The following is a 22,150-nucleotide window of genomic DNA, read 5'->3' as shown; positions in this document are numbered from 1 at the left end:
ATCTTATGTGAACCTTTTGGAGCTTTTTGGGACTACTTTGTGAAGCTAAGAAACAAAGTGAAGTATCACAGAATAAATAAATACCGGGAACAGCCGGATTCTGGTTATTAATAATGCCAAATCAAACAAGAAAACCATAGGTTTGCACTTGAAAGCCCAAACTGGCTCAGCTTCGGTTTGAGAGATGTGTTCTGAGCTTATGTGGACAACCAAAGACTTCTTTGTTGTCTACAGAGTGTGCCTAATTACAGCCTTGGTGGAAAAAAACCCACATCCTATTAGGACTAGTAAGGTTATATTAGCAGTGGCTGCCTAGCGCAATGTTCTTTCAATGTCTGCATAACTTTCTTGAAGCATTTATTCAGCCATAACTTTTTTTTGTCTTACTAAAATATAATATGCTGTACTTGAGTATAAAAACATTTACATTCAAAGAATATTTAACACTCTTTCTAGAGTTAGAAATGCTTTGTTTTAGAAACATACGCTGAAATGATATTTTGGAAATACTTGGTTGGTAGCATGGCCAGAACTCTTACAATTTACTCCAAATGATTTCCAGAAAGTCAATATTTTTTGTGTCCTAATTGACACAATATTAAATTGAAAAGTATGTGTCAAGGGTAAATTATACTCACAATGGATTATGTTCCTTAAGATTAAAATAGTGTATTTGATTTTTACCTTGAGTTCAACCAAACATATAATATAATAGAATCACAGGCAGTACATCCCATTACTGATAACTAAATTCCAAAAAATCAGTGTTGTGCTGAACTGGTTTTTTTTTTAATTAGACTCAAGAAAACCTCTAAATCTTTAAGTAGGGATAGAAACACTAGCTGCCAAATTGCAAGCAGCTAAAGGTTTGAGTGTGTATATTTAGATATGGCAATGCACAAAGCACTGCAGTGATCAATTCTAGATGAGAGAAGGGCATGGACCAGTCTCTTAGCATCAGATTTGAGGAGCTGTCTGGTGCATGGCAATGCTCCTAGAATAATGCTAGGGGAAATTGTTTTTGTTGTACATGTGTCTTTTGCTGAAGAACTGGGATTCCAAGCGATATCCAGCTAGCAGTAGTTCCTTTTAGATGGAACAATATTTTGTTTCATCCAGGGCTCTAGGTTTATCAGATACCCCAAAAAGTTCTGGATTAATGCGCGTTTCTTTTACCAGTTGAGCTCAGATTGTCAACTGGGTGAAAAAGGATAGCGTGAAGGATACTCACACTGTTCACTGAAGAAGATTAATTAGTGTCTTTGTAGAAATGTATCCATAGATACAAAAGAAATTTGGAAGATTAAGCATCTTTTTCAGCAGCATGTCAGCTCAGAAAAGGAGTTGGAATTATATTTTTAAGGAAAACTGGCTGTTGATAGTGAAGACTGGCATGTAAAATTAAAGAGAGAGAGAGAAGGACACTTGACATGACACCAGTTTTCACTTGAAACTATTCTTTTTATATATTTCTGGAAGAATTGATCCAATAGTATCATTTCCCAGAATGAAATGAAACAAATGTAATACAAAAGGGTACAGAAACGTAAGTGCTATATTTTAAAAAAATTTGTTAACTTCATATAAAACCACTGTGATGTCCTGGTTTTAATAGTCTGTGTGTATTAGCAAATGCAAATTGCTGTTTGTTACTTTAGTCCCCCTAGACCAACAGACCTTACCTGAACATTAGAAAGGAAAACAAAATTTTACTTCTGTACGCTTTATTATAATTCTTCTAAGTGCTTTGGAGTTATCTTCAGCGAGTAAAGCTTCATAGAACTGAAGGAGTATTACTTTGTCAATAAGGAGAAAAGAAAAGGTGCACGAAACTTGTAGCGTTTGGAAGGGATGCAATAAAGCATGCTGTCATGTAGCAAATAGTTATTAGTATTACCTGCAATGAAAAGAGATCCTTTATTAATTATAGACAATTGATTGTCTGTAGTTAAGCCTTAACCTGTTGTCCTAACTAGTTGGAGTTTGGCTGGCTGTATTACTGTGTCATTAGCAGTTAGACTCCAAAAGGGACAAGCCTGGCTGCCAGGGGGTTGAATGACAGTTGTGCCATCCTGCTCGTGATGCAACTTCACCTTCTAATCGTACTTCTATAATCAGATCTAAATCCTTTGGAACTGAGGTAGGAATAGAGTTGGGTTTTAAAGTGAAAGCTGATGTTCAAATACTCCTTGCATTAAACAGTAGAAATAATTTGTGATACCACTATCAGGAAGAATACAATTACAGTATTTTATACAAATACCTTTTCCTATTCAGGATTGTTTTCAAAGCATATCAGTAGTGTTCCTCATACTAAGAAGATATGAACGCTCCCTTCCAAGTACAACCGAGTGACTTTCTTTTAGGGTGGCTGATTTTATTCTAAATGTTTCTTCTTATTAACAGTTCTTTTTCTATAGAAATTCTTTTTTTTTTTTTCTCCTGGGGTTAGAAGAATCCAGATTTTAAACATTAGAGAAAACTGTACAGTTTATCTTTTTTTGTAGGATTTTAGGCTACATTAAGTTCCCAACAAAACAGTTAAAGTTTATAGGATAGTTAAGGCATTTGCTTCTATGATGTAGTTGGTTGGTGTTTCTTTAGATTGTGTAGGCTAACCAGAAAACTGATTAAAACCTGGAAATTAAAACTTCCAGCTTTGAAGTTTTGGGAGGAGCTTGAATTTTGAGCAGACAGAAGCGAATTCAAAACACAGTGACACAAGTCAAGTTAGACCTATAGGGACATAAAACTGTGAACGCAGGTACATCTGTTGCTTTTACATAGCAATAGGTGCTTAGTAGCTATACTGAAGGAATAAACCGGTAAGATGATTAATAGTGACATCCCTTTAAAAATAGGAAATGCAGGTGATTGGCAATTCCCTTGGAACACTCATGAATGATATGCTTCTGGGATTGGTTTAAATCACTAAAAAGTGCTCTGCTTATGCATGAAAATACACTTGCATGTCTGCTTTTTGGGTTAACAGAAGTCATCTTAGAGACTCAATTCTATAACCCCTTACTCCTGCACATAGCTTTTACTTGTGTGAGTAATCCCTTTAATACTTCTAGGACTGTGCACAATTCAAAGGGTTTGTAGAATTGTACCTTTGGAGACCAATATTTTACGTTGGCAGTTTGATGTTGGCTCATCTCCACTAATATTACTTGTCTGTGATCAACCTGCTTTCTAAATATATTTTATGATTTGTAACTTGATGCTAATACCAGTGAACTGTAATATTAGAGAACATAAATAATGTGACAGCAAAAGATGTGTAATCCCATATACATGTTATCTGATGCTAACATACTATTCATTAACTTCTGTTATATATTTTGAATTGTAGCATTTTGGATCCAGACATCAGTCTTGACTTGGGCAAGATTGTCAAGTGTGATGTATAATATCCAATTTTATTTTCTCCATATGTTTGTGCTAAACATATGCCACAACTTCTGGTATTAAATGGCAAGCATTTGGTCTCCTTAAGTAACTGTATGCTTTTATAAGTTACATTTTCTGTAGAACCTTTAAAAAGTATCACTGAGTTTCACCTAAAAATTTTAGGCACTTAGTATCTTATGTTCACCTATTTTCACAAAGAGAAGTGTCAAGGGTAGGGAGAAAGAAATGATTAAGGCTCAGAAGTATACTTGATAATAAACAATACTGATTTAAGAAAGAGAGGCCAAACCCCTAATTCTGTGTTATTGGAAATGGTTTCATATTGCTGAAGAATCAGGTTGCTAAAGCAAAATATATAAAAGAAATGTTAAAGTATTGCTTAAAGCTATGGTACTCTCAATGGTAGGGTTTGGCTCTAGTAAAGCAGGAAAATTTATTTCAGAGCCAAAAATGACTGCTTTGGCTGTGACCAGGATTTCCTCTGCCCACCTCTGGGACCTGAAACTGGAGGTAGGAAAATCTGATTTTGGAGCCAAGTGTGACTTGTTTAGTTCAAGTCATAATTTACTGTTCTTACCTTGGGGACCTGAAAAGAAAGAAACTCGCTATGAAATGTTGATAATGGGCGACTCTGAAGTGCAAGCATTAAGCTAACTTTCCCAGAGAGCATTTCTTCGCTTCCACCTTTCCAGATGCTTTTGATCGTAGTACAGTAGAGTGTACTTAATCATGTAACAGCTAAGAGAACTTTACCAAAATATAGAGGAAAATGCAGTCAAACCCTTTTACATCAATAGATGTGCAAGGAAAATAAACCTGATAAGGCTAGGATTTCTCTGCAGTGACATTACTCGAGAACTGTAGCTGACTTTGCCGTTAATGAGAAGTATTTCCCATAGTTCATATTCACCCTATAGCAGCTACGATGGCAAATACTTTCTTTATTGTTTCCAGCAATATAATTTGGGAAACATGATGGAACACATCATTTCAATTACAATTTTCTGGGTTATATGTAACTTAATGATACCAAGAGTTTGCAGCCATTGGGCTGAAGTTTTTTTCTCCTTTCTTGAGAGCTTAACAAATTGAGATATTTGTGCCATTTCAGAATAATGGCATTTTTCTAAATATTTAATTTGTAGTCCTTGTGGCAATTTTAAAGCCTATATGCTTTTTCTTCATTGAGAGGAGAAAGGATCTTGTGCTAGACAAATGGCTGCTGAAATAATCCACTTCTTGCATACTATATTCTAGGAAAAGAAAAATTTCTAAGAAAATGATTGTTATTTTAGATGCTTAACCTGAGTTGGAAACATACCATGCACTGTATAAATTCCCTCGTAGCTTTGGATCACTTGAAAAACATTTCCACTTATCCAAAATAAATTATCGTTTTAAAATGTGTGAACTAGTACAGAAAATTACATTTATGGGAAGATCATTGTTGTGTTTTATTTTTAATAGAATTTGAAAATTTCCTGTGAAGTTAAGAATTTTTTAAAGGTATAAGACTGACCTGTCATTGATGTGATTGTTTAAGCAGGCTGAATGTTTCTGAGCAACTTTGCCACAACTTCCCAGTCAAATCTGACAGTCATTGTAACAGCCTTGAGACACAGTACATGCTATCATTTTCAGATGACCTGACATCAGTATGATTTAAGTATTTGTAAAAAGCGATCAATTTATTTGTTTGTTTATCTATGTTAATGGCTGTCTAAACCTGAGCCACTTTTACTTTCTTCTTCATTCCATTACTGGGGAAAAAATTACAAATATAAAGTGGGGAGCAGAAAAACGTTTATGGAACTTTCACAGGAAAGCCAAACATCATGGTATGTTATTTATTGAACGTTCTCTGAGGGGGAAATACTGAATAGGGTGAAAGTGCAATGTGTGTATACATTTGTGTATATACACATACACGCACTTGTCTTTCTTCCATGCCCCTCTTCATATTCAACTTTATTTTGTATTTTAATTGCAAGGTAGCTTTTTGAAACAATCAAGTTAAGGATATAAATAAGAAATATACTTACATCGTCAAAATGTACAATGTTATGCAGCAAGCCTCTAGATGTTAAATAACAATTATCTAGACAATATGCTTCTAAATTTTGCAAAAGAGCATGCTTTCAGATTATTCAGCCAGCATTATTCTTGTCTTGCAGCAGTACACAGTAAATTACTGCAATCTGCTGTGATACTGCTTACTAAAGGGTAATACAGTGTGCAGAATCACATCATAACAAGATGACTGGCTGGATATTGCAGATCTCCCATTGCTTTTTTTTTTTTTTTTTTTAAACCCTTCTCCCCAAAGGAAAATGTCAGGAAGTATAGCTACTGTTTTACAAAAAAACCCAAGCAATGCATCAAATATGTGGTGGTGTGGTAATTTCTTACATCAGTTTGCAGCAGTAATATATCTCAAAAGCCTTTCACTTCCCACTTTCCAGAAATAAGAATGGTTGTGGAAAGTCAAAGCGATCCACACTCTTCTTACATCCAATAGAAATTTGTGTTAATTAAGGGGGGAAAAAAAAAATTGATGACAGAGGCTTAATTTGTGGGAGGAGCTGTAAAATCCTATGGAATACAGCATTCCTGTAGCTAAGAAAGGTAACGTTTAAGTTCAACTTAACATGTAAGACTGGTGGATGGCATTTCTCTTCTGCTGGTGCAAGGCTAATGTCAATATGTTGGCACAGATCACAGAAATCATCCCTGAATATATCCAGAAGTTAAGCCGTTGGATAAATAATACAGCAAATCAAAACTTTTCCTTTACATTTAATAGTTTACTTTTCTGATCCATAAAAAATTCCAAAGTGATTTTCTTGTGTTTATCTTGTCCTTAGCAAGTAGTGTTGACCTTTAAGTTTTTACTTTACTGTCAAAGTATGTTGAAAGCTTTAAAAGTGAAGCTATCACCTTGGGGATTTGTAAGGATGACTGACACTTACCACTTCACCTTAGACGCAGTGGCACTGAGCGTATGCAGCAGCATTGTACCTCAAGGGAAGCCGTTTGATTTTTTTTTTTCACTTCTGCTTCACTGGAAATGGATTGAATTTTCTCTTCAGAGGAGAGTTTTGGTTGCATTAGATTTTAATCAAGTCACTTGTTCGCAGTCCTTCAAAGCTTACAAGACTGAGATGAGTAGATGGGCCTGGGGTGAACGTGCTACAAGATTTGTCAAACCGTAAAACTTTGAGATCCGTGAGATGCCACATGGTGTAGTTGACAATACTCAAAGTGTTCAGCGGTTACAACATTACATAAGCTTCCCACCTCTCTAACGCTGGGATTAAGAGTGAGAATACTGGGGATGCATTTAGTCATAAAATGCCTTGTGAATTCAAAAGAAGAGAAATAATGGCTTTGCACAAAGTGGTTTGCTGCCCCAGAAGACAGTATTGGCCCGTTAGTAGACTAACAGACAGTAGTTTGCTGTTGGGTCATTTGGCTTTACTTTTTGAAGTCGTATTAAAGTTTTCGGGCTATGGGGAAACAAGCTAGCAGTGTTTTTTCTGTAAATAGTTTCTTTCTTGCCATCTTCGTGGGGTTTTTTCCAGTTTCAGTAACTTTTCCTAGTTTTGATTATATCTTCATTCAGGCAAGAAATGTTTAAATCCCATGGATGCCCAGTATCTGTTTGGGTGCAAGTCTGTAAGATAGAGCTGGTCCGAGATCTAGAGCTGCAGAGATGTTACTTCCTTATTTCATTCAGTATTATCCAAGGAAGGCAAATTTTTAAGTGCGGATGGAAATTTTCAGGCAGAAAATGTCACCTGAACTGTTTTTGAGCTTACGTGGCTTTGACGCACGAACTATTGACTGGAGTCGATAGTCCCCGTAAGGGGCAGCCGTCGGAGGGCGGTAGGCGCAGGGCTCAGCCTCGCCGTGATTCATCTGCTGAGAGACTCGTGTGGGATGGAGCTGTGGGACAGAGCACCTTGCAGATAATTGAGCAGGACGAAGCATTGATCGTGTCTCTAGCTGATAATGTCTTATTCAAAGTATATATGGTACTGTTGCGCTCGCACTTTTGGGGTTTTGTTGGTTTTTTTTAAAGAAATGCAGTACTCGTGTGTTGAAGCAGAAGAGCGTGTTGTATTTGTGTCTGGTGACCATCTTTATATGAGATGGTTAGAATGGCCTTAAATTATTGTCATATACAGAATCTAGTTTGATAAATTATAGGTAATAAGCATCTGCTTATTTCATACTGTTTTATATGTATTACCACTGCACTTGGAATGCTTGGAGCATTTAAAGATAACGTCCTGCTATAATATCTTTTTCCTGTGGGCTAATAAATTGAGACATTGTGTTTAGATACAGCTTTTAGTAGGTCTACCGAGGAGTGAGGATGTTTGAAGCATGTTCTATGACTCACCCAGGTCTTTACACGTGCATTATTTAGTCTTAAATCTCACAGACGTTGTTACTGCTTTTGAAGTGAGGGGGCAAAAGTTAAATGCTGCGCTATTTAATGCTACTTCTATTTAAGGATTTTCAGATGTAAAAGTCAAGAAATGGGTTTTCATGTCTTTTACTTTCCCGCACTTACAAACTTTTATGATTACTTGGCATGCGTCAGGAGGAAAGTAGATGGCAAGTATGTTCTTGAAGAATTCTAATTATTGCTATTTCAGGTGGAAGAGAGACTCTAACTGGACACATGAGATTTTTAGGACGGTAGATTTGCTTAAAAACCATTTTTTATGTCTTTTTTGGGGGATGGAAGCAGGGAATGACCTGGTATTTTTTGCTTGCTTGTTTTTAGGAGGTGGGGAATTAGTAGATGTTAAACATGAATGTGTCTTTTAAAGTTTTTTGGATGATACGAGTAACAGTCTTTGTTTTCATTACTATTTTTCCTCTCGTAAAACCAGAGAAACAAGTCAGTGGACTGCCAGAAAACATTTATATCCATTTTCTGATTTTTATTTCCATGGAGGATAGGTGGAGGAGAGTGTGGGGGAGTGAAGGGCGTGAGTTTACGCGTGTGCGTACGGGTACCTACCTACACATGTGTGCCTGTATTGACACAGTTCCAAGCTTATTTGCCTTTTTCCTTTCAGCGGTTGTCTCTTTCTTTAACCTGAGCTGTCGCAACACTGCTAAGTGCTGTTGTAAAGAGAAATGCAGGTTTAGATGAGTGCTCTGTTAACTGCTCACAATAGTGCCATTGTATTCATGAATTTCTGTCTTGTCTTTAAGACTTCTGGGTAATCTGGTTTGTAATCCCACAGGTTACAAACTGGAGGTCATTTTTAATCTACCAGAGAAAACGGGAGACAGTTGAAGATGTTTGTGAAGTGATGTCTTGCCAGAGAACAGGTCTGGCTTGTTAACTGTTAGTAACAGCTTAGGAGTTTTTTGGTTTTAGAAAGCAAAGTATAGCACTACATTTGGTTAAGTAAAGTAATGCATCTAAAAACAAAAAAAATCTCAAAACTTTGCCAGATGAAGCAAAACCAAACACGGTTTATTTTGCTGATTTAAGTCACACAAAATAGAAATATTGTATACTGTGGCTTAGCACATTCAACCTTCATATTGTGATACTGGCACAGATGAATAGGTTTACAGTATTCTGAGTAGTGACTCCCCTAAATGCACATTCTCCAATCCTGCTAGGCTTTGCTATCAGCTCTTTAGGTCTAAGGTCCTGTTCTTTGGCTGAGATAAAGTAATTCTGGATGAGTGTCTGCTGGACCATCTGCTTGTTTTTACTGAAGTAAAATTTTTAAAAAGAATTAGTTGTGTAGCACAGTAGTTTTTATTCTTTGTAGTCAAATGCTTTCTCCTTAAAACTTAACAGGTAAATTAACATGTAGGCTGCTGTGCAGACCTTTAGCTGAAGATACCTAAAATGGACTGAAACTGTGTTTCGCATTTCCTTATCTCAGTTGTAATTACGGCTGCAAAACAAGAAGAAGCCTTATATTTATGGAATGGAAAGAACACAATTTAGAGGAGAAAATAGTGCTTTAATTTTATTGTCTAACCATTGATTTTTCTGTAGAAACAAATAGTTCATAATCGATTGATATTTGTATGCCTTGATGTTAAATATAGCCATGATTTGGTTAATTTTGAATAAGTCTGGCTCAGCCTGGCATGTTGCAAAAAAGGCATGCTGCAGGCTTCTGTATCTGAATTTGCAGGTTATTTTGGGGTTCAGAAACAAGCTCTAGTTTTTAAGCTAGTCTTCTGAGCTTCTTGCCGTAAGCTAACTAATATAGCCCATGGTCATCACAGTATAAATCCACTTTATGTACTTATATATCACTTGAATCCTGAATAAGTCTGAGTTTCTTCATGTGAAGCAATGTTACTGCAGGTAGCTTTTGCTGTGGTTTATCAAACACTTAAAATCTCACATTATGAATGCTGTTTAATGTTGTTGTTGTTGTCAAAGAAAAGCTTGCATTGCTAATTGATTGAAAAATATGCTTGACAATCCTTACGAATTGTAGCAGAAACCACCACAAAATACTTTTCCAAGTCATAAAAAAAATTTGTTTATGGCATTTATTTTTTTGTTGATATTTCTCAGTTAATATTCCATAGTGAAAGATGTTGAACTAATTAAGCATTAAAAGAACGAGCGGTTAGCAGGTATAATGTTGTTAGACTTCAGCTAATGTGAATGTGACCATGACCTCCCAGATAGATCAAAGACTAATCTGTCTGACAGCTACAAGATGGCAGAGCTTGCCACGGGCCTTCTGCTGCTGCCTGCTGAAGCTATTTGTCTGTAAAGCATGCCTGATAGCTAAGAGTATGTTTTTAAGGATGAACAGGTAAAAGTAAAAGGCTGTCTTTTGACATTTTAACTAATCCCTTCTAGCCTGTGGTTTACTGCACATTTAGGATATTTGCTAGCAGGAGAGACTGGCTTTTTCACATATGTAACATGTCATTTTGAATTGGGCGTTGATTTGATGCTTGATAATGTAGGAGTTATACAATGAAATAGATTCTGATTGCATTAAAATGACATGCCCTGGCCTTTTACCTTTAGCAGACTTATAATGAAAACTGAACTCTTAGCAATATAAGTTGTCATCTCACGCTGAGACATGATCATTTAAGTGAGAAAACAGAATGGTTATTTTCTGTTAACCCTTTTTTAATTAAGTTAGAAAGGATGGGTTTTAAAGTTACATTACACATTTAGACCAAGAGAATATGGATTTTTATATAATTTGAGAAATGCAGTGTCGTTCTTGATGTGCAGTACAAGCAGTATACATTTGCATAATGCTAACATGTATTAGAAGAATGTAAAAGTGATGCATTTTATTCACAGGGTAGTGCAATACAATGCACATGATCTGACTGGTTTGCATTCTCTTTATGCACATAATTAAAAACGTTGTAATTTTTATCAGTGTAAGGCACATGACTGGTTATTCTAATACTGTTTTGAACAGTCTGCTCGTGAAGTAAGAAACTGTTGTAAAGCTACATTTGTTACAATTGGCCAAAATCTTACTGATATCAGAAATTCTTCAAAAGAGGAAATTGTTAGAAAACTTACCAGGACTAGAAGACAAATGCAAAGTATGTACAGGAGTATATTGTCATTGGTTATGTTTTAAAGACCTCAGTGAAATTTTCCGACATCATACCCCATTTCAAATGGTGAGGAGTACCCTTTTGTTTCTCCAGGTAGTATTTCCATTTGTAGAAACGCACAGATATGCTTAGGTTCCTTTTTAAGGAATGGTTGTAATGTTCAGAACATGTTCAGAAGAAATCATCTTCTGTTTTGAAAATTACAAAGGAAACCTCACATGCCAGTCAATAAATGCTGAGTGACTGGAACAAATATTAAATCTGTGAAATCAAACTGAATTTACTTTCTGGCTGTAAAGATTGAATTTGTGAATTTGACAGGCAATTTAAAGGGCATAAGTACATGAAATAAAATTTCTTATCCAAATGCAACTTGAAAGTTACCTGTCAGAAGAGGTTAGAAGTCTGTTGTTTTCTCTCCTGAAGCGTGTCCTTTCACTTGTCAGTTTAGAAAGGTTAATACTGTACAAAAGAGCGATGGAAGGACCCTTTTTGTTGTGTTTTTATGTTTGTTTACTTAAAAAAACTAAAATTAATTCGTCGTCCCCCCAATAATAATGAATTATTTTGATACGTGTTGGAACTGTGTATAATGTCCAAACACAAATTCTTGTTCAAATTCAGACCAGGCATTGTACGTGTAGTTATCCAGCTGATTAGAAAGGGGAGGCAGGGCATTTCTTCTGCAGTTGATAGCAGATCTGCTTTTGAAGCAGCTAGGAGAGAGCGTTTTTTTTAAAAAGAGGAGCGTGCTCTTTTCTGCCTTGTGCTAGCCCATGGGCCTGCAAACCTTAGCTGCCGCCTTTGCTTCCCATTTGGCCAGTGAAAGGTTTTGTTTCCAAACCACAGAGGGTGCTGCCAAGCTAGGAATTAAGAGCTGATATTGCTGGCTTCTGGTACTTTGGCAAGGCCACTCTGGCTGTAAAGTACTTCCTTAGTTTCTGTAGAAGAAGGGGTTATATTTGCTTAACCCTCACTTGAGCAATGTATGGTCTGTTCCCAGCAATAGATTAGGAGTCAATGTTTGTGATAAAAGAAAGGGTAAAGATCTCCATTGTGTCATTCACTTCCAGATGAACAAATAAAACTGTGGTCTAGTTAGTCTGTTTACTTGTATCTGGGTTTTTTGCCTTGGTGAACAGCTTATCCTTCTGCTAGCACAGAGATTTGGATAAGCGTGTGGTGGTTGTGTTATTACATGCAAGTCATTAGAATAGATCGCACGTTAAGAATAACTTCAGAAGGGTAAAAGCTGTAATTGGTTAGTATTGGTTAGCAAAATACAAAGTTGAAACACTGAAGCACACTTTACATATTCACTTATTTAAGCAGTGTTTGCTAATTTTCCCCTTTTAGAATATTTCCTTTTCAACATCATTATTAAAAGCAATGTTTTATGATTTCTTTCTTAGGTTGAATTAAAGAGGAAGTACAATGACCAGCACAAAAATACAAGAGGCCTTTTATCAGGGAGCCAGTGGTATGAAATTCAAGCTTATAGGGCTCTGAACCAAGCCCTGGGAAGGTGAGATAAACTGAACATAATTAAAAATATATATATATTTGTAGAACTTTTTTTTTTTTTTTTTTTGCAACATCTTTAAGGATTAATTCCTCACTGTTAACACAAAGGGGATAAATCAGGCCAAAAAACCCTCATATTGCGGAAATCAGGTCTTCAGCTGTTCTCTACTGGCGACTGTCTGGTTTCCAGTCTGTTGTGCATTTGAGCGTTGTTATAATTCAGAGATTTTGTTTTCCATTCAGAATCCACTTTAGTTTGGTTGCAGGTTTTATTGCTTGTAGTCCAGATATACAGAAAGGAAAGCATTTGCAGAGACTAATAGTTCTTAAGCTTATAAACCAAATGAAAATTCTTAGGTCTTTTCAAATGTACTAATTGTTCACACTCTTGGTGGGCTCGGAACAGTTGTTTGATGTTTAGCCTACAAGTATTTTTGAAAGGGAGAAATAGCGGGGGTTTTTCTCAGACCTTTGCAAAAGGTCAATTCAATTATCACGCTCACTGATCTCTTTCCAGGTTTAGAAGAAGCGGTATAGCTTACTTTTGCAAGTGAAAAAATTCCCCCAAAATTTTATTAACAGGATAGAATTAATTCATCCTTCTCCAACAAAATTTATCACATACGTAGACAGATATAGCTGTCTGTCATCCATGTCTATCATAGATGCCGTACATCTTTCAAAGATATATAGAGGTACAGACACAGATTTATAGGTAAGAACAGAAACACCAGCTGGAAGACTTGTTTTTAGAATTAGACCTAATGCAAATGTGATGACATAAATGGAGGTTTAGAAAGAAAATTGGGAGAAAATAGTCTACATTAGCAAAATCTCACTGTAAATTCTTGTTGTTACAGGTCTGATTTCTTAAATTCCTCTTTGGAGAGTAAGAGCATTAGTTAAAATTTGTTAAGAAAAATCTAAGACAGTTGTGGAATGCTAATAGTAAGAAATGAATTTGAGTTTTGTCACTGCTAAATAAGTTTTAATTCTAGTTTTAGTGAAAATTGCTTATTTTAATTTAGCATTTGAATGAAATTACACTAGTCTAAACTGAAATGGAGAAAATAACTTCCATTCTGACATAAATGTATAAATTGTGTATGACATCATTAGACTAAGCTCTTACTAAACTGAGATTTGACGAAGGATGACAGCATATGATGATTATTTTTATAAAACCAGAACAGCCTACTAAGTTGATACTAAGTTATATAGTAGATAGGCAAGCTTCTTACTGCAGAGATGCCTGCGGGGATAGAAGTGAGCAGAAACATGATAGTCTTCAACCTGGCACTTTTCTCTTAATTTAGTGCTGTTACATTATATGAAGTAACACAAGTCCATGAAATGAAATAGCAGCCTTTGGGAATATAACAGATGGTGTGTATGGCCAGGTGACAATCATGCTATGAATTCCTTGCAGTGCTACTTTTTCTAAAAATATGGGATATGTCTCCAGTGCTATGAGTTAAAAGAACATTCATTAAAGGAATGAAAAAATGAGAAGTTGGAAGAAATCTGTTTCTTAAAGATGTTTTGGTAGCTTTTCTTATCATGGAGAGACTTCAAATATAAATAAATAGTATTTCTTCAGAGAGCCAGCCTTGTCACTCTCATTTTAAGCCCTGACTCTGATTCACCTGTGCTTTTATGTACATTCGTAAATGTCATCTTCAAAAGTTGTCCTTTTCTTATACAATAATAATAATAGGATAATAATCCTATAATAATAGGATAATAATCCTAAACTATTACTGACAGATTCTTTTCCATATTTCGTTTACGTTATCGCTGTTCTGTAATAATTTTTTTTTCTGGCAGACAGTATAGAAATCCAAATAATGTTAAAAAAAATATTAATGCATGTAAAGTGGCTATTGGATTATTTCTGCAGGCCTCTAACAACTGAATTGTGAACTCAACCGTATCGCTCACAGCTTTGATTTGTAGCATTATTCATTTTGTTCCTAAAGAGAGTTAGGAATAACATTTGGTTTAGAAACAAAAAAGTGCGTAGCTATTTAAAAAACTGCTTGCAGTTGCATCAGTCCATTTTCTTTCTCTTACGCTTTTACATGTTCTCCTTTCAGTATTTGTGCTACCCAGTTAAGAGTGGAAAACAAATGACATGTGGCTTGATTAGCTGCTGAACAGTTGCGTGGGGTATTTTTAATTTACCTATTTTCGTACAGTAAATTCAAGAACTGAGGGAAAATTTAAGCTTCTGTGACGTCCATAACAATTTTTGGTGCAAGACAGTGGGAAAGCACTTCCTGTATATTTTTGCATATTGTAGCTGGCTCATTGCAATCCCTGTTGTGTGATCCCCACAGTTTTTTTACTATATGCACTCTAATTTATATATACACTTTGCTCACTTACAGGTGTATAAGACATAGGAATGACTGGGGTGCTCTTATTTTAGTTGATGACCGCTTCCGGAATAACCCTAATAAGTACATAACTGGTAAGCCGTAAAAATCTTTCTGGGAAAATTCCTAATATTAACAAATAGTGAAAAATCAAGATTATAGAAATATGGTTATACAAATATGGGTGAGTAGGAAAAGTCATAATGAAATACATCCATTGAACTCAAATTGTGCAGTTGAAACCGAAAACTCTAAAACTGTGCCCTGGTGTATTGCTAGTTCATTAAATACACTGACACGCATTGATACCAATGTTCAGTCAATTTTATTTCTTTCCCTTTTTGGATATACAGATGATGAATTAGAAATTTTAGCGTGCAGAATTTGAGAATTCTTTCTTAAAGTGGGACCTATAAAAACTCAAGGAGTCTTAATCTTTGCATATTAAATATATATATAATGCATAGATATATGTATGTGTATATACATGTATGTATTAAAAAATAGTTACTAATTTTTATTTGGACTTTGGATGTGTCTGTAGTGGATGTATCCTTTCTGCCTATAGGGAGCTTTAATGATTAGGGTTAGCAGTGTGAATTTAACATTCTGGCTTCTTAGGTAAGAACAGGTAAAGATTGTGCCATTTGGAACTGCCAAATGCTCAATACACAAAAAGGATTTTCTGTTTGTAGTTTTATACTGGCTAGAAATAAATGCAGACAAAATAAAACAGGTTGTGCACACTACCTTAATAAATAAAAATAAAATAAGACTTCAAAAAGAAATGGCTTAGGAATGCATTATGTATCTTTGTTCCTGCCCTGTTTAGAAGAGGTGGGCAAAAAAATGATGTAAACAGATAATGTTGCAGTCTAGTCAGCAGGTGGAGCTCAGCTTCTGTAGTACAAGTCACACTGCTTTTCTGACATGTCTGTTTGTACTAAAAACACATTTAAATTATCTAAATAAACAGAAGTAATTCCTATAGTAATACAAATAGTCTGTATGTTCAAGACTTGATAAGATTAGTACTTTTTTCTAAAAAGTAAAACTTCACAGAAGTTCTCTTTAAAAAATTTATATTAAAAGAATGTTTAAATGGGTTTAAAAACACTTTTTAAAAATCAAGAAAGTTAGTTTTTACTTCACTCTTGTGTGTTCCAACATCATCTGAACAACCGTTAAGAAATCTGATATTTGAGAACTTTAAAAATGATTGCTGAAAATTTTAAAAATGATTGCTGTATAAGAGCATATTGTATTATATTGGGCAGTTGTGATTCTTTCTGAATGTCTGAGTTACTGTTACTTAATCTGAAATAAAGTTGTAAAAGCTTCATTATATTCTAATTTTTGTCAGACCCTGTCAGTATGATAATAAATAGCTGTACTCTAAGTTGCTTTTTAATAATTCATGATAACAAGCAAAATGAACACCCAGGCATATAAAAGACATATAATGATGTTTTTGCAACGCAGCAGTTTGAACTTAAAAAAAGTATTAGTGAAAAAGGCAATGGTCTTTTTAATAAAAGAGAATGATAGTGTTACTCATCAAAATACTACCATTGATTAAATCAACTTCCCAGCCCTGGAAAGGAAGACATGCATTATCTTACTTTCACGAGCAACTTCTTGAAACCTTTATGAATCTGTCTGTACATATGTAGAAGTATTCGCAACATTAGGGTACTATTTACTGATATGAAATACCTGGTATAGGTGATGTAGTTTTGTAGTAACATTCTTGTTTTGGTTTTATTTGTTGTTGTTTTTCTTTTCCTTTTGCTTAGGATTATCTAAATGGATTCGTCAACAAATCCAGCACCATGAAAATTTTGGTAGTGCCCTTGAATCCTTGCATGCGTTTGCTATAAGAAACCAGAAAAGCATTGATTGTTCATCAGAGTGCAGCAGTGAATTTCGCCACGTACCTTCAAATTCAAAAGACCTGTCACAAGCCTCTCAACGGGAGGCAACTATTCATCTGTCACCAGACGTTCCTGCTAAAAGGGAGGAGCAAAATTTGGTTTCGGAAATTAATTTTACTACAGCCGTCGGCTCAGTTAATCCTACGGCATCAAATCAGCCAAGTAACATCATCGCATCAATGAAACAAAGTATGCTCATTTCCTGTGGAAAAAACTTCATTAACAATTTTAAATGTGAAGTTGCATCTTTTTTGGAAAAAACAAATGGGTTTTAAAATTACAGAAGTGCTGTGGTGCAAAATGATAATTATTCACAAATGTGTATGAGCTCTGCTCAACAGACTGAAATTGTCATTGCATCTGGTTGTCTTAAAACAATTAATAATGTTTGATAAGTTTATAGTACAATCAAAAATGCTTTCACTGAAATTTCTTTTTCTATTGAAAACTATGAAGATAATTTTAAATATATTTGAAACACATAAAGATTGGCATTATTGCAAGATGAGTGCCTTCGTTCAGGCTACATCTGTTGTTTAGACATTGCTGTGAGACACCTTTCATGTAATCTTTTCCAGTACCAGCTTTACAAGTAAATATCTATTCATTCCTAAGTTTTAGGAAAGCTTATGACTTCATTTCAAGCAAGAAAGATGTAAATAACATAGTACAATAATTAAAAAATTACAGATTCAAAATCCAGTCATACTACTTTAACTTTATATATGCCAGTTAATCTATTGATTTAATTAAGACAATTCATGTGCAAAGATAGTTGTAACATCTGGGCTTTTGTTTGTATTGGATCTTAATGAGTATTATAAAATAACCGTAAACCTAATAAAACAGTGGTAATTTTGATGTGCTAAACATGCTGTAAATCAGCGGGCGGAAGGCATATACAATTAATTAATGTTTTGTGATTTTTCACAGGTGGCCAGAAAGTCGATGTAGAGGGTCATTCTCACCATGTAACACAAAGAAGAAAACATATGGACTCCACACCCAAAATGCCAGCAACTAAAACAGAGAGAGAAGAAAAGAATGGTTGGGCTAATGCTGATATTATGAAAGAACATTGCTGCTTTAAACCACTGACTTCAACACCTTTGCCTGTAGCCAGGAACTGCATGTCCACAGCTAGTAGCAAACAAAAGAATGTGAACAGGGCTAGTGAACTTATTGATAGTGTAAATCAATGCCAGTCATCATTAATTTCAGAACATAAACCAAGTGTATCAGAATCATGTTTGGAAACAACTAATTTTTCAGTTAAAAATACTGAGGCTCCAGTTGCTGAAGAGCATCCCGATAGGCTACAGCTTGAAGTTGAGCCCTGCAGTGAGTTTCCTTCAGCAGGAGGGAAATCTGACCTTTCAATGTTAAATGTATCTGCAGAAGCTGAAGATGAGGATGAGAGTATCTACTTCACACCAGAACTCTATGATGATGTAGAATCAGAGGAACAGAAAATCAGACCGCTGGTTCCAACCTGTAATACAAATGAGAATCGGACCGAACGTGGGAACTCCACAGTTGCTGATGATCTTTTTGCAGCCAACACCTCAAAAACAGTAAATGTGACTGAAAAAATGATCAATGGTGACGATGATGGCGGAAGCACAAGTTTACATGGAATAATGCAAAATGAGGGGAGTAAGAATAGTGCAGTTAATAACGTAGAGATGACTAGTGAAATAGAAGCAAAGCAGATAGCATCCCAAGAGATGGACACCAAAAAACAGAAAATCAGTCTTTCCAGATCACGAAATAAAGGTGTGTCATCTTTTCTGTTGAACAATCCTGGCACATAGTGACAGCTTCTATAGGAAACCCAGTGAGCAGCCTTTACAACATAGCCTCACTACAGAGCAGCGATGGCTTTCTAGTTCTCATTTAATATAGGCAACTATCAGACTTGATTTTTCATGATACTTTTTTAGTCTTCACTGTGAAAGTTATGCAACATGCAGTTTTCTATAGGTACAATTAAGATTCTTTATCCTAATGGCGAAAGGACATCATGTGTGGAAATTCTAAATAGAAGCCCAAGTAGCGTTTGACTTGTACTTATTGGCTGAGGAGGTTTGTCTATTACAGATTTAATTAATCCACCATTAAATACAATCAAACAATTGGGTTTTTCTCAGAAAGCAGAACAGCCATGTAATCAAATTATGATTTTCTGCATTTATTAGGGCTTTTTTTTAAAAAAAATTAAATACATAGAACAGCATCTTTGCAGATCAAGTAATATGATAGATTGAGCCTAGATACTGAAATAGGTGTATTCTTCGGTGCTTTGTTCCCCTCAAATTTCTTTTGTCAAAATGTCTATCAGAAGCTGTGTAGTAGTATTTGAACCTTTTGATATTTGATGATGATGAGAGGCTTCTTCAGTGGTCTTTTTTTATATAAAAGTTGAGGTTTCTTTAAAATTTTCTTTTGTGAGAGGATCTAATTTCTTTTGGTCAGGTTCTGTATGTATTCATATCAAAACATGTACTCATTTGTATGCCCTACAAACACATTTTCTATGCGATATATAACAATGTAAATTTGTACATAAAGGTCTTTAAATCTTCCTCGGTGTACTTTTTTGAAGTATTTGAAACATTTCTTTCATTTATTGCAATCAAAACAGCCAGGATTTTGCTGTAATAAAACATACTGTGCCTGAAAAGATTGTTTATTTCCATCATATATTAAAATGAAGGTGCAGGATTTTTACAATCTTAAGATTGGTTCATAGGTAGTTATATATTTTGACTGAGAGCAGACATGAAATTGTTAACTGGTCATTTTCCATAGAAGTTCATCTAAATAATAATCTGACCTCCACCTCCACAGAGTGGTGAATGTGTTCATACCAATAGGATTTAAATTGTATCCTTTCTTTACACAGTAAGCGCATCTTTATAAAATTAGATACTCTGTTTGCAAGAGTAGCAAGAATACTGTTGAATTTCTTTAAGTATTATCTTGCAGTGCTTAGTATAAGGCATTTGGTTAAACTTTTTGTTAGATCGATGTCGCGATCATGTTTTCTTGGTTTAGGTTTCCTGGTGTTTGCTTAATCGTTGGATGCTGATGGTTTTGAACTAGTTGATAGGGCAGAAGCAAGCTCTAATATGGACAGCAATTTAAACATACGACACATCTAAAGATAAAAATACTTAATTTAGATTTAAGTAATTGCTAGAATATCAGGACTTAGTGCAGGGTAGGCATGGTTCTGTTTGTAACTGCCTTCTGGACTAGAACTGTCCCCTGTCCCACAGCAAGTGCTGAGGCAGCCTGTGGCAGCTTCGCTCCCCAGAGTTGATCGGTGTGATCCTCCCGAGTCTCTAATAGCTCAGTTTTCTTAAAACAAGTCTTCTGTACCAAACGACTTTTTGTGTTTGTGTATATCTAAATAGATAACAGAAATCACTCTAAGCTTTGTGGCTTGTCTGCTCATCTCGTAGACCACTATCCCTTATTTGTCTTTCAGAAGATTTGTCTGTCTTTAAATCCGTAACATTAAAAAAAAGAAAATCCATCTTCCTTTCCTTGTCTGGAGCAGATTGTTCCTTTCTTGATCTTGTGTTGCATCTTCCTTTGATTAGAAATCCTTTAAGACATGGCCTTCTTCATGTCAGATATTTTGCTTTGATTTACAACGTCAACATTTTATATAAAATTACTCCTTAACCATTATTTTTTTAAATATGTATTGAAATATCAGCATTTGGCCTACTAGATGCTAGATTTTTCTTGAAAAGTCTCTATCCACGAATTCACTAAACTCAGATCCTGACCGTAGCTGTGTTGCTTGGGACAACTGATGGATAATAATCCTTTGTATTACTGCTGGCTTTTGGGGAATAAGGGGCGGACAGTTTCTTTTGGTGGTAAAAGCTGTGTAAATTCATTCTTAATTTGTCTTTATAGCTAACTAACTAAGGTATTTAATATGTTAGTGGTAAGAATATTCTTTATAGTTAATATATTTATGGCGATTCCCAGTATTAAATTAGATACCCTGCTGCCCAGCCTGCAGCTGGAAGGGAAGTCAATGTACCAACTTTCCTATAAGTATTTGTTTGGATGTCACAAAATTATAAAAGCTAAATTATTGAAAATTCCTCTCATGCTTTGATGTAATAGCTAGGTGTAATCTCTTCTGTCTAAAATAATAATAAAATCTTGAATTTATTAAAGGGTTGAAAGTTCAGAGACAATGCAGAGGAAGAAAAGCTACAGTTAGGCAAAGTGCCTACACCTGTGGAAGAAAGGTACCATGGATATAATAAATAAAGCACCTATTTTAAGTGGCTACTCATGGAATGTTAAGGTGCAAGGGAAATAACAAGGATTTGTTATATAATCTTTTAAGTGAAATAATAACAGGTGAAATAGTTTATTCATGGCCTCTGTGGTTTGCTCTAGATCTTTACGGTTTACATGCTCAATAGATAACTGTTTCTCATGGGAAACAAAAAGGCTGAGTGTTTTCAAGTCCTGTTAACGCAGGTAGAAGCTGCAGATATGGACAGCCTACAGAGTCCAGTTCATAACTCATTACAAATGTGATTCCTGTTTCAATATAAGCAGTGCTTCCGATTTCTGGTTGTAAGTAATTTTTAGGGCAGGACTTGCAAAGTGTACGAACATAATCGCACTGAAACCCAACGAGAGTTGGGCACCAGTCTTCCTAGGCTCCTTTGCAAAATTCCAAACTAAATCACTGATGGCCTGGAACGTTATAGACTATAAAATACCTCATATTTTATATAAAAGTATTTCTATTTAAATTAGGTAAAGCATTTTTAGCATGATGTATATTTTAATTATTAGCTAATATAAATGATAAACATTGATTCAAATAGATTTCTTTGAGTATTTCAAGTAGTATATTTCTCTGAAGCCGTTTTGATCTATTTATTTTTGTTTCTATTTAAATGCCTCAATCTGCATAGTTGCATAGTTACTATATGCAAACTAGTATTTACGTGAATTTGTATATTGTCTTGTTAGAAGGAAATACACCACCAGCCTTGCAAGAAAGGACTTTATTGTATTGTCTGTGGAGCTGAAATACTGCCAAAAGCAGAGGGTAAGGTCTACGTAACTGGTTATTTGTTTCAGGTTGGGAATGATAGGATTTTTAATGTATGTTTTTACTTTTGCAGTTTTGGATAGTGGAGGGATATTTTAGAATAACTGGTTAATTTCTCCACTGGATATAGCAACTAGATAAATAAGTTGTTAGAAAAGCACTGGAGACCTGCAGGAAATCTTTTTGGGGGGAGAAAGAGG

General features: G+C 35.2%; 1 protein-coding gene across 2 annotated transcripts in view; it reads left to right on the top strand.

The window, feature by feature from the left end:
* BRIP1 (BRCA1 interacting DNA helicase 1) overlaps positions 1-21,064 on the top strand; it is a 63,339-nt gene extending 42,275 nt beyond the window's left edge. Inside the window, exons 17-21 of one of the 2 annotated variants that reach the window (XR_012831527.1) lie at positions 12,426-12,538; positions 14,928-15,010; positions 16,712-17,038; positions 17,783-18,934; positions 21,053-21,064. Coding sequence is in view for 1 of the 2 variants with exons in the window: in XM_075719520.1 (XP_075575635.1) it covers positions 12,426-12,538; positions 14,928-15,010; positions 16,712-17,038; positions 17,783-18,663 (1,404 nt within the window). In the remaining variant the exon portion in view is untranslated. Of the gene's footprint in view, positions 1-12,425; positions 12,539-14,927; positions 15,011-16,711; positions 17,039-17,782; positions 19,402-21,052 lie in introns of those variants that run through there. The other variant, XM_075719520.1, reaches the window with a different exon arrangement.
* Positions 21,065-22,150: the final 1,086 nt, after the last annotated feature.

Source organism: Pelecanus crispus, chromosome 12 (genome assembly GCF_030463565.1).
Source record: "Pelecanus crispus isolate bPelCri1 chromosome 12, bPelCri1.pri, whole genome shotgun sequence".
NCBI classification, from domain to species: domain Eukaryota; kingdom Metazoa; phylum Chordata; class Aves; order Pelecaniformes; family Pelecanidae; genus Pelecanus; species Pelecanus crispus.
Note: the sequence above shows the minus strand (reverse complement) of the source record. Positions and strands in the feature narration are given on the sequence as shown.